At 43.8% G+C, this 13455-nt stretch overlaps 1 protein-coding gene across 1 annotated transcript in view; it reads right to left on the minus strand.

Annotated features, from left to right (window-relative positions):
* The window catches only part of LOC119483481 (endonuclease V-like), a 94950-nt gene that overhangs the window by 65326 nt on the left and 16169 nt on the right, over window positions 1-13455 (minus strand). Inside the window, 2 exon segments of the mRNA XM_037761590.1 lie at window positions 3221-3349; window positions 3541-3609. Of these exon segments, the coding sequence (XP_037617518.1) occupies window positions 3221-3349; window positions 3541-3609 (198 nt within the window).

Raw genomic sequence — 13455 nt, forward strand, 5'->3', positions numbered from 1 at the left:
TATATATATATACAGTACATATACATATATATATATAAAATTAAATATGTGACTAACAAGATGTTCTCAGTAAGTGAGCAGAGCATTATGATAATAAATATTTCAGAGTTTTTCATGATATATTGCCATCAGTTTCACCCAATGCTGTTAACAAACCTACATGATGTCAGTGCAAACATATTTTTAGGATAATATCAACAGCAACAGAGGTGGCAATATGCTGCAAGGCACAAAAAGGGGTTGTCTACATTGAAACTAAAAACTCTTCACTGCAGCTTTGTAACACCAGTCCCTGACAACTGACATGTTGCCCCTTGGTACATTAATCAATAGTTACAAACTAGCTTCTCATTTCACTTATGCAGATGATACTCAACTTTACATCTTCATTAAAGCCCCCTCCAGCCAGTTTTAATTCCTGTTTTTTGGTTAACGTTCTTTCTCAAACATAGAATGGGGGTGTGGCTAAAAGTCAGACGTAATTCATTACCATGGCAACCAGATTGCATTTTTCTTTTTCCCAGTTTAGATGAAACCAGCTTTGATGAATTTACTGTTTTATCAGTAAGTAAATAAGTAAGTACTGTAAGTAGGTAAGTATCAATTAGCACAACACATCGACTCTCTCAGTCATTCTCTTCTTCACTGTCTCCTCCTGGCGAGGCGGCCGTCTAGCTGCTGCTGGGCTGAACAGAGGAGCCGCACTGCCGCACCGCCGCACGCCGGCCACAGCATACCAGAGGATGGATAGACATGTTGCAGAGGTCCATCGTTTGAAATGCCATTTCAGGATGTTTTGGAGGTGCTAAAACCGGCTGCTCTCACCTCAGCTCCCAGCACCGACACCGAACCGGGCTACACTGTGATCTGTTTATTTCTCTAACGGGACTTTTCTGTTGTTTTCTCTTAGGCTGAAAGTTTTTCGCTCCCCATTGTCCGGACCTGTTAAAGTCCGGCAAACCTCCAAAACAGTATCGTCTGTTTTCCATTGATTCATATCCAGGAGGAGGAGACGGTAAAGAAGAGAGTGAGTGAGAGAGACGGTCAGTGTGTCGTCCTAATTCTGGCGGTGGGATTTTGCGTAATCTACTGCGTTGATACACCCGTTCACAGCACACACACAAATGCCGTTGTAAAAATAAACACACTAAACTAAGGTGGAGGAAACTGAAAAATGAAATAAAAACCCTCAGTTAGTTAATGCAACAAGTTGAGTTAGCTAACTACATCTAACAAGCTAAGTAACTACAAAGACAAACTGACAGACAGATAAACAGATTTAACAGTTTGTTGCTGTTCAGACTCAAACGATCATGAGTGACCTGCAGCTTGGAAGATGACGTATGACCTGCAGCTTCTACTATAGTCATACGTCATATTAGCCCATTTTTCCTACAACCCTTTTTTCTTTTCTTTTTTACTTTGAGCACAAGATTAAGTTATTTGTCAGAACAGTGCGGCTCATCAACTCAGTCAGGAAATGACTCAAATACATATGAAATATCATAGAAATGCCAAAATACACTGGAGGGGGGCTTTAAGCCTAACGCCTGTCATCAGCTGGTGAAACTGGAAGAATGCATATCAGAAATCAAACAATGGATGTCACCAAACTTCCTTCATTAAAATGCTGACAAAAATTGAAATGCTAATTCTTGGTGCAAAGCAAATTAGAAATAAATTCTGTGATCTCACTGTACAAATAGCTGGTTCTACAATTTCACAAAGCCCTTATATTAGATATCTTGGTGTCCTATTTGATCCTAATATCTCCTTTGAATAGCATATCAACAATATTACAAAGACTTCCACTTAAGAAACATTGCCAAGAATCGTCCCATTCTTTCAATGGCTGATGCTGAAACACTTTTTCATGCATTTTTCTCATGTAGGCTTGATACTGCAATACACTTTTCTCTGATTTACCTAAATCAACTATTAGCAAACTACAACTTGTACAAAATATTGCTGCAGGATATTTACCAAAACTAGAAAATTTGACCATATTACCCCTATTCTTATTTCATTACATCGGCTCCCTGTACATGCTAGATCAGACTTCAAGATCCTACTTTTAAGTTATAAAATATTATACAGACTTACACCAACCTACTTATCACCTCTAGTCACTGCTCATATACCTGCTAGGGTTTTACCATCTCAAAATGCTGGTCTCCTAACTATTCTAAAAATAAATAAAACATCAGTAGGTGGTAGGCATGGATGTATTAAGAGAGCTGGAGGCGGGGCCCCGTTCATTCCTATGAGAGTTGCTCAGTGGCGCAAGAAGCCAAAATGGCTAAATAAAGACTATTAGAGCGTTCATAGTGGGAAGTTGATTCACCTCAAAAAAAATTATCCGCTGAGTTACAGACGTGTCTTTCCTAATGTAAGTCTATGGGAAAAAGTCTTTTTGGGCCCAATGGCATCATGTGACGGACACGGAAGTTGTAGTACCGCCGTTTGGCATCAACGACCGGCTCTGTTCCTGGGGGCTTGGTGGTAGGGCCTTGTCTTACCAAGCCCCCCTTATTTGGAATCATCTTCCTCCCCAAATTTGAGAGGCTACCTCAGGCGAATCATTCAAAAGTAAACTCAAAACACATCAGCCTTCAACCTCACTTAGTCTGCCTAAAATACTAATTACGGTTATCCAACTTAAAATTCTGTTCATTTGTGTATATTCTGCTCATGTTGCTATTATTTTTATTGTATATACTGTGTGTGTCTAACTTTTCCGTTTATAATGCTTTGTATATAGTTATATGTTTGTTGTGTTGCTGTTTTTACTATATGTACAGCCCTTTGAGGCATACTTTGTGATATTGGGCTACAGTAAACTTTGACTTGACTAGAGCATCGTATTGTATTATTGAAACTGGTGTTTCTACATTGCTACTGGAAAGATAATAATAAAAAAAAAATGTAATTCTGAGCATCCCTAATTTGGCTGCATATATTGTACCCTGTATTCTTACAAGTCTCCCAGGCACGGCTGCTGAAACACACAGCGTGATGTTCACACCTCCCCGCTTCACAGCAGGACGCTGTTACGCAAGTGATGAGCGCCGCTCGTTCTGCTGAGGAGCTCAACTTTCATCTGATCACTGAATCTTTTGCTTCTCGTTGTGCCTTTTCTACAGGACAGCTCTGCCGCACAGTCCTGATTGGTGACTGGCAGTGTGTGTGTGTGTGTGTGTGTGTGTGTGTGTGTGTGTACCTGTCTGATGGGCTCTGGGACGCGGTAGCAGCAGCAGGAGTGTGTGAGGCGTACAGCCGTGTCCACACTGATCTTGTGGCCAACGGACACGTACACCGGCTTAGAGCTCTTGTCAGAGCTTCGCAGTGCCTGGACACAGAAAGAAAAGTCCCTTGTAACTTTGACCACGTTCCTCCCTCTCTGTGATTGAGATCGTCAGACACATTTTGTTGAGTTTGACTTTCAGCAGGGTGGGTGCTCTGTGAAGTGAGCAGCAACTAAACAACACCTTTGTTAAAATATTTGTTTCTATTTGTTTGTGTGTCTGTCCTTAGCCGCACCTTTCCAAGCACTTTGCCTGAGGCGGCTGTGAGTGGGAAGCTGTCTCCTCCTTTCTGCAGAGCAGCTATCTGCGGAGGCAAGGAAACAAAAATCAAAGTCAAAAAAAGATGCACAGCACGCCAATACAAATAGCAGCCAGCTGAAAGAAACTATTAACCTGCTGTGGAGGCTTCTCACTCTCTTTTGTTCTGTAACCTGTGTGACTTCACTTCATGGCCTACCACATTTGGAGCTGTGGTATATTTTAAAACTGCAAACTAAGAATTAACTATGGTATTTTTTTGAAAGGTGGCAAATTAAAGCGAGGGTAGGCAGAATATTTTTGTCATCATTGGGCAAATATTCCATAATAACCTTTCAGCATATTGTAATTCAAGTGTTCTGAGAGAAAACTAGACTTCTGCTCCTCCTAATGGCTCTGTTTTCAGGCTTTAGAACATCTAGCCCGAGGCGTGTGACCAATCACAGGTCATTTCAGAGAGAGAGCGTTCCTATTGGCTGTTCATTCAACGGAGGCAGCTGTCAATCACTCGCAAACTCCAATCAAGTAATGTCTAGTAATCAAGTAATCTGTAATGTCTATTTCTCTCCTCAGATTTTCTCAGAATCATCTTGTAGTGTACTGTTTAGCTGTAAAATGAGAAAGTTTGCTCCGGCTGGTGGGCGGTGCTTTGTATTTCCTCAACTGATCTCAACATGGTGTGGCCATGTCACAAACTCTCATTTTACAGTTTAACAGTACACTACAATTACAGTAACAGAATATTGATTCATATTTGATCAGAGCTGCCTAGTTTGACCGTTTGATCGGAGTTGGGGAGTGATTGACAGCTGCTCAGAGACGACAAGGCTCCAGCTCGGCTGTGATTGGTTGTTTTCCTCCGGTCTGTGAAATCCTGCAGATGCCGTTTGGAGCACCGGAGGACACCGGCGAACTGAAAGTGAATCGTATCTATACTGATTTTGTAATCTGAGCCTGCTGGCTTTGGAGAGAGCATATAAGTTTCACTTTCAGTTCAGTTCCCCGTCGGAAAGGGCTGTCTAAGATAACGCGGAGAAAATATTCTTAATATAGCAAACACTTAAACTGATATTAATTCTTTTAGGTGGCTAAAATACATTTTTCTGCCGTCCCCGTCCACAGCATTGTATTGCTTTGCTCCGGTGTCGGTACTCATGTCTGTTTCTCCAAACTGGGGGCACACCGACCGTCAGCTACTGTAAGATATACACCTACTATGAATAAGTACCTCATACAAACCCTCTTCAAAACACCCGAACTATCCCTTTAATAGGTTTGAAGCAACCACCCTATCAATAAACTCCAGAAAAATAAGGTGTGCCAAAGTCAGCAGTCTACAGCTGCTATTTCAATGTGTCAGATACATATTCAATCGACATTTAGGTAAATATAAGTCAGACTTTGTACCATCAGATATTAAAGGACAGGACAGGGATAATCTTTTCATCTGATGTTTCCTGGGCTGAAGAAGATAGGAAGTACAGCATTGTATGATTCTTGTTAGCATCTAACCTTCATAGCTGCCACTGAGATGCTATCGAGACAATTATCTCATGAACATTCATAATAAAAAAAAACAATTTTGATTCTCTCTGGCTATCGTATCACTCCTTGAGCCTGAGAATAGCATGACCATCCATAGTGGCTTCCTATTAGTCTAGTATTAAATCAGTCATACAAAGAAAAAAATAGCCCAACAGTAGATCAGTTAAATCAGACTTGATGACACTGACTAGCTACTATTGGCTCTTTAATAAAAATCCTAAATTAGACTAAACCTGTAACATACTTCATATCTCTGATTAGTGGATGATGAGCTGCATTTTAAAATCTTTTTTATTTCTATAGGATGTAAAGTTTTGGTCTCACAGTCGAAGAGACGGTGCAAAGTCAGATGTAGTGATGTGGGCGGCCGCTGTTGACAGGTGTGCTGTGGGTTATGGGCCAGAGCGATGAAGGGAGCTTAGCCTCCATGATGGATGGGGTGTCTGCTCTACTATGACTGATTACAGCAAGCAGCCAGCAGGGAGACAGGAGGGGCCGCACGGGGCCTCCGATCCCGGCTGGGATGAGGCCAACAGCGTGTGTGTGTGTGTGTGTGTGTGTGTGTGAGAGAGAGAGAGAGAGAGAGAGAGAGAGAGAGAGAGAGAGAGAGAGAGAGAGAGAGAGAGAGAGAGAGCGGTTTGGCTCCTGTGAAGAAAGAGTAGGACTGGAGCCAGGATAGCAGAAGTCAGAAAGACAGAGCAAGTCATCAATAACACACTAGTTTGAGTTACAGCCAGGCTATCAGTGAGAGAGAGAGAGAGAGAGAGAGAGAGAGAGAGACAAAGAGAGACAGAGAGGGAAAAAAGAAAAAGAGATGAGATGGGAGAAAAAGAAGGGAGAAGGGGGATGGAGTGGTGGAGGAGGGGAGATAAACTGGAGGTGAAGAAAGCGAAATAGAGGGAGAAAGAGAGGAGGGAAAGACAAATACAGAGGACGTAGGCTCTGAAGGACGCTGAGCTGAGTACGTCGAGGACAAAGTGGAGGAAAATATATTTTTTTTCTCCTCTTTCATTCTTTTTGTTTTGTCTCAGACTGAGCAGATAAAAACACACCACACTCCCCTGATTCTATTCAAGCACAGACACATTACGTTCACATCTGCTGGGCATTCAGCTGCAGGACAACTGTGCAGCTGGAGTGGACTGTTCTGTTCAAGGACACTTCACTTCAAGGATGCAGTGGTTCTCAACCTTTTTCGTGACAAGCACCCCTAAATTGATACACATTAGGTTCACTTCAGGGACCTCCATCTGAAAAGATTTTGGTTGTTAGATATGAATAAGACTAGAATTCTTTAGTGGTGAACTACAGTTGAAGCGATAACCTGTGATCAGAATAGTCACTTTTAGGACTCTTACTCACATTGGGCTCACTTCTTTAGTGATTTAAATAGTGAAAATAAACTATTCCCCATTTTTCTGGGGACCCCCCGGAACTCCCTCAAGGACCCCTAAGGGTCCCAGGACCCCTCGATGAGAACCACTGCTTTAATGGCCACACTGGTTGTTGTAGGTTGACTGTACATACTTCATCTTAAAGCTGTCGTGGGTAGAAATGGAGCAAATATGATTAAAGTTATATCTAGTGAAGCCCGTCTTGCAAAAAAGGAATATGACTGCTCACGGTAATCAACGTGATGCCTGTCAATCATATTCATTCTCATGTGTGTCGCCTCACTGTTTTGACCGATGCTCGCTCATGTCTACGTACTACAAACACAAGCGCGAGCAACGGGACGCTGACTGTAGTTGACTTAAAGCAGCAGGGGGTAGAAATGGAGCAAATATGATTAAAAAAAGTTATTTTTATAAAACAGTCGCTATATCCTGACAGTAGTACATGAGACAGGTAATCTGAAAAAAAATCATGTTCCTCTTTGTCCTCCGGTGTCCTCCGGTGTCCTCCGGTGCTCCTAACGGCATCTGCAAGATTTCACAGACCGGAGGAAAACTACCAATCAGAGCCAAGCTGCAGGCTCGCTGTCTCTGAGCAGCTGTCAATCACTCGCGAACTCCAATCAAAAGGTCAAACTAGGCAGCGCTGATCAAATATGGATCAATATTCTGTTAGTGTAATGACTATTTCTCTCCTCACATGTTCTCAGAATCATCTTGTAGTGTACTGTTAAACTTACTGTTACTCTTAAACATGGCGACGGCGCGGTCAGACACAGCAACCCAGTACTCTCGTTTTGGCAGTGTATGTGTGTTTGTAGTGTGTGTATGCCTTCTCACCAGAGTGATAGAGGGATAATCTGCAACACAGCAAGGCAGAATTGCTTAACGTGGCAGACAAACTTTGCGCCCCGCACAAGAATAGTAACTTTATTCCACTGGAGATACGGCGTTCTCCCTGGGAAGGAGGAACCAGCGTTGCCCCGGGGACTCTGCGTAGACGGCAGCGTCACAGAAGACGCAGGAGGGGTAAGAGACGGAGGCTACGAGCTAGGCTAAAAGCTAACCCCTACAAACCGGCGATACCAAGCCTCTTCCTTGCCAATACCCAGTCACTCGACAGCAAGATGGATGAGTTAGGACTGAGGATTACATCGCGCTGCTGGAGTACTGTGTGATGTTAATAACAGAGACTTGGCTGGACTCGCACACCGTGGGACGCTGCTATCGAGCTAGCGGGCCTGCGTTGTTAACGGAGCGGAGCGTTCACTTCCGCTAAGAGCAGAGGTGGAGGACTTTGTATCTACATCAACAGCAGCTGGTGTACTGACGCCAGGGTTACTGAGACACACTGTTCCCTGGAGAGAGAATATCTGATGCTGAGATGTGGGAGTTTACATCTGTCATGATAACAGCTGTCTATATACCACCACATGCTAACGCTAAGCTAGCCTTGGAGCAGCTACAGAGGTCCATAAACAACTACATGTCAGCACAACCAGACAGCCTTGTTATTGCAGCAGGAGACTTCAACCATGACAATTTAACATCTGTCATGCTGAAGTTCTTCAAAAATGTAAACTTCCCTACAAGAGAGAAAAACAAACTGGACCAGGTCCGACCCGGAATTCCAGATTCCTATAAAGCCACTCCACTCCCACATCTTGGACTGTCAGACCATCTGTCCCTGTCTCTGACTCCAACATATAAACCCCTGATCTGTAGACAGAAACCATCCATTAAAACAGTTCAGGTGTGGACTGAGGAAGCCACTTCAGCTCTACAGGACTGTTTTGATGCCACAGACTGGGATATATTTGCTGAGGAGACAGATTTGGAGGGACACACAACGGCTGTCCTCTCCTACATAAACTTTTGTGCTGAAGGTGTGGCTGGGACAAGTCTTTCCGAATCAGAAACCGTGGCTCAACGGCGAGGTGCGGACCCTGCTCAGAGCACGGGACTCTGCCTTTAAATCTGGGACCTCGCAGGAATACAAAGAGGCGCAAAGGAGACTGAGGAGGGGGATCAGGGAGGCCAAACACAGATATAAACAGCGCATAGAGGAGCACTTTAAGAACAACGACTCCAAGTGCATGTTGCAGGGGATAAAAACCATCACTGGCTACAAAGACAACCGTATAGCCTTAAGTCCCACAGACAACACTCTTCCTGATACCCTGAATCACTTCTTCGCTCGGTTCGACCGGGAAAACAAGGAAACCAACATCCAGCCTGCACTACCAGAGAAGGACCAACCGATAAAGCTCCAACACCACCAGGTCAGATCCGTCCTGCGCAGAGTCAACATCAGGAAAGCGACAGGACCGGATAGGGTCTCCGGACGAATCATTAAGGACTGTGCAGACCAGCTAACAAGGGTATTTAACCACCATCTTCAACCTTTCGCTTGAACAGTCTGTTGTTCCCACATGCCTTAAGGCAACCACCATCGTCCCTGTACTCATGAAAACCACAGTGAACTGCCTGAATGACTATCGGCCAGTTGCTCTAACCCCCATAATCACAAAATGTTTCGAGAGACTAGTTTTCTCCTACATAAAAACTGTCATTCCTGCCGATCTTGACCAACACCAGTTTGCTTATCGGACAAACAGATCGACGGATGATGCAATCACAACAGCTCTTCACGCAGCCCTTACACACCTGGATCACAACAACACATATATAAGGATGCTGTTTGTTGATTTCAGTTCTGCTTTCAACACAATAATTCCACACAAACTGGTTCAAAAACTGAGCAACTTGGGCTTAGGCAGTTCACTGAGCACATGGGTGCTTGACTTCCTCAGGAACAGACCCCAGTGTGTCAGGATGGGGGGGCCACACCTCAGCCACTCTGACCCTGAGCACTGGAACACCACAGGGGTGCGTCCTCAGTCCTTTTCCTTTCCCCCCTCAGTGACATATACGCTGGCCGGCTCCGCAAGAAAGCCAGCTGTATTTCTAAAGACCCCACCCACCCTGGACATGGACTGTTTACTCCCCTTCCCTCCGGAAGGAGATACAGGACAATTAAAACACACACAAACAGACTACGGAATAGCTTTTACCCACAGGCAGTCAGGTGTGTAGAACCCCCCCCGCCCTCCCAAAAGGCTGAGGACACTAGCTGAACCATAATCATGTCACCTGCACTTTATGATCCATTTATTTGTCTATATTTTTGATTTGAATGTTTTTATGTTTGCTTTTAATGTTTGCTTTTACTGTCTGATGAAGACAAACACACACACCTTTAATTACAGCAACTGAGAGAGAGTTCTCTCTGTAACCTTCAGAAACACTTCTCAGGCTGCTTGTTCGTGTTTGAAAACTCTCAGCGTGCTGGCAGTGTTTTTGGAAACTCTCTCTGACATCTAATTGAGTATGGCAGTACACTGCTTGTCAGTGGTACGTGGCGGTGTAGATCCGGGAATGGCTAATCTTATTTCTTACGGGCTAATTTTCTAAAAAGTTGGTAGAGAGCCTGATATGGCTTGTGTTTCACAGATTACTTCACAGCTTATTTCCTACCAGGCGCTCAAACGCCGACGCCGGTGTTGACCCGAGGCGTCGCAATACTGTGCCGTGCCTGTAGACAGATTAGATGGAGCCCCAGAGAGTGACAATTACATCAATATGGACAGGGAGGGAATTCTAAAATTTCATGCACAGCAACTGATCCAAAGCTGATAGCTTGAGCCCAAAGATGCAGCACGGGCGCGTAGTGCCGACGCCACCTGATACCTAAAATGAACCTGAGCCACTGGGATTAGTATCAGCAGATATGTGTGACTGCATCCTCAGAGGCGACCACGTTCTGTGGAAACAAAGGGATCAGATTCTTCCCTACGACAGAGACAAACCAACATTTCCTGACGCCAAAGCCACTAACGGTAATTGAGGGAGATGGATACACTCCTACAGAGAATTGCATTAGTATGTTACACTACTACATGAAGACCGCTGGGGTTATAAGCAGCGAGTCTCTTTGCCTGCTAATTGAGTTAGTGGTGGATGAATGATTGCTGGAACCAGCCATGTTGGTTCCCTTAGAAACTCTTCAACAGCACTTGTCATCGGTATTACAGGAAATGCCTATCACTGCTCTTCTGCAGATCGACGTCATCCACAAAGAATTTGCATAATGATATTTTCCTTAGGGAAAGCACTTGAGGTCAATTATCATCAATGTCACCTCGGCGCAAGAACAGGGTTCCAGCTCTTTCTATGAGGAGTTCCTCTCACCACGTTGGCGTTGGTTTGCTTCAGGTTACTGAAGATCCCATTTTAACCCACTGAGACCCACAATAGACCTGTTTTAGTCTTTTTTAGGGTGTTACAGGGGGTTCTTTAGGGGGAGATAGCAGGTCAACGGTAGATATCACATAGAAGTGGTGTACATCATCTGAAAGCTGTAACCTGAACATTAATTAATTAATTATTCAAAATAAATTGTAAAAGTGTATAAAGTCTTAGAACATTATGGTAGAAGTAAATGATAGTCATTCCCATGCTCTATAATGTCACAAGTTGTTATAGCAATTTCTAGGTTGATACCATTTCTGCCCTTGAGGCAAATTTGTGATTTGTACGGAGCCCCCCTAGACCCCTAGGAGAACATTTTATTAACTCGTTCACTCAAGTTACTAATTTGAGAAAAGGCAAAAAACACACTATTTACATGAGGAATGGGAAACAGAGTTTTTTTTCCACAAATGTGAATGGACAAGTGTGTGTATGTCATTTGCGGTGTGAGCGTGTCAGTTGGTAGAAGATGTAACGTTGAGCACCACTTCACCAAAGTCCATGGCAACTTTTCACGGGACTTTGCGGCTGGTAGCAGTCTACGAACAGAGAAGGTAAAGGAGCTGAAAACAACGCTTAAAAGACGACAGTCTCTGTTTACCAAACCGACGAAGAAGTCCAACACTGCAGCAGAGGCTTCGTTTAAAGTGGCGCACATTCTAACGAAGCACAAAAAAACCTTCACCGATCAAGGGAGGAAGATACCACCCTGTTGGCTGATGCTGAGTGGCTACTTGATCTTGCATTCCTGACGGATGTAACTGAGAAAGTGAATCACTTGAACCTACAGTTACAAGGTAAAGATAAAACAGATGTGATATGATCAGTGCTGTTAAGGCGTTCAAAGCAAAACTGTCATTTTACATCCAGCAAGTGAAAAACAAAAAGTTTCAGCACTTCCCCTTAGTGTCAAAGATGTTGGAAAGCCATGCAGGGGCAGCTGACATTGTGAACATACACAAGTACTGTGACCTACTGTCCACGCTTGGGCAGGAGTTTGCAGACAGATTCAGTGACTTTGAGATACCTGAGCCCTGTGTGACATTTATTGCCAACCCCTTCATGAAGGTGGACATAGGTGAGATTTCAGGACAGATGCCTGAACTGTTCCGTATCAATCCTGTGGAGATGGAGATGGAGGTTATAAACCTTCGAAATGATGTCCAGCTAAAATCTCAACAGCATTCACAGCATTTCTGGAACCTAGTAGAGCCAGAGAACTATAAGAACCTTCACCAAGCAGCTCTGAAAATGTCTGCTCTGTTTGGGTTCTACATACAGGACACAGAGGAACATGATTTTTTTTCAGGTTACCTGTTTCATGTGCTACTGTCAGGTTATAGCGACTGTTTTATAAAAATAACTTTTTTTTAATCATATTTGCTCCAATCTCGCCCACTCAGCTTTAATTACCTCCGCCAAGGCCAAAGGCCTAGGAAGGAGGTTATGTTTTCACCGGCGATGGTTTGTTGGTTTGTCCGTTAGCAGGATTACTCCAAAAGTACGGGATGGATTTAATGACATTTTTTGGAGGGGTGGGGTGAGGCACAATGAACAATCCATTAGATTTTGGTGATGATCTGGATCATTTTTCATTTTTAAGCATTACGATCAGCCAGAACATTAAGACCTCTGGTATAACACATGCGCAGTATAACTGATGACGAAGTTGATGACGCATGACCCCGCCTTCTTCCTTCAGAGAGAGAGACAGAGAGAGAGCGGGGGTTGGGGGCTAGGGGCTGGGGGGAACAACTGTAGAATCTGTGTTTTTTTCCCATTAAACTCTGTGAAATTACAGTTGAGTTGGATCAAAGCACACTTGGTGATTGTTGGAAAGAGTAACGACGCCGGTTTAGGTGAGTTTTATTTTTTTTCTGTCCAGTTTGAATGAAGTGTTTTACGCTGCTCCGCTATGTACAGCTGATCTCAACATAAACAAAAATACACGTGGATGATGACACAAGCTGAACGGAGAGGGGGGGCGGAGGTCTGCGCTCTCCGAGTGCCATTCTAGTTTTTCTAGTTTTTACCTCCACCAAGGCCGAAGGCCTAGGAAGGAGGTTATGTTTTCACCGGTATTGGTTTGTTGGTTCGTTGGTTTCGTTGGTTTGTTGGTTTGTTGGTTTGTTGGTTTGTTGGTCTGTTGGTCTGTCTGTTAGCAGATTACTCCAAAAGTCCGTGATGGATTTGAATGAAATGTTTTGGAGGGGTGGGGTGTGGCACAATGAACAATCCATTTGATTTTGGTGGTGATCCGAATCATGATCCGGCTTCGGGAATTTTTTTTAATAACTCCGCTCAGCCTGTGCATTAACACCACAGCGATGTACATGAAACCTGCCTTGGCGGAGGTCTGCGCTCTGCGAGTGCACTTCTAGTAATATCTGTACCTTCACTGTAAGCTCTAAAACTCAACCTGCTACAGGTTTTAGGTTTCAGGGAGTATTTTCCATTTACACACACAGCATAGTGTGTGTAAATGCATCTACAGTCCACATATAGAAGTTATCCTCTTACTTTAGACTCTAGCCAGACGCCTGCTCATCAGGCAGATTAACTTTGACTTGTTTTTATTTCTTTCCTCAACAGGTCACCGAGGCTCCAGACTGAAACAAAGTGAACATTTGCATATTAATGAA

This window comes from Sebastes umbrosus, chromosome 3, assembly GCF_015220745.1.
Source record: "Sebastes umbrosus isolate fSebUmb1 chromosome 3, fSebUmb1.pri, whole genome shotgun sequence".
NCBI classification, from domain to species: Eukaryota; Metazoa; Chordata; class Actinopteri; order Perciformes; family Sebastidae; genus Sebastes; species Sebastes umbrosus.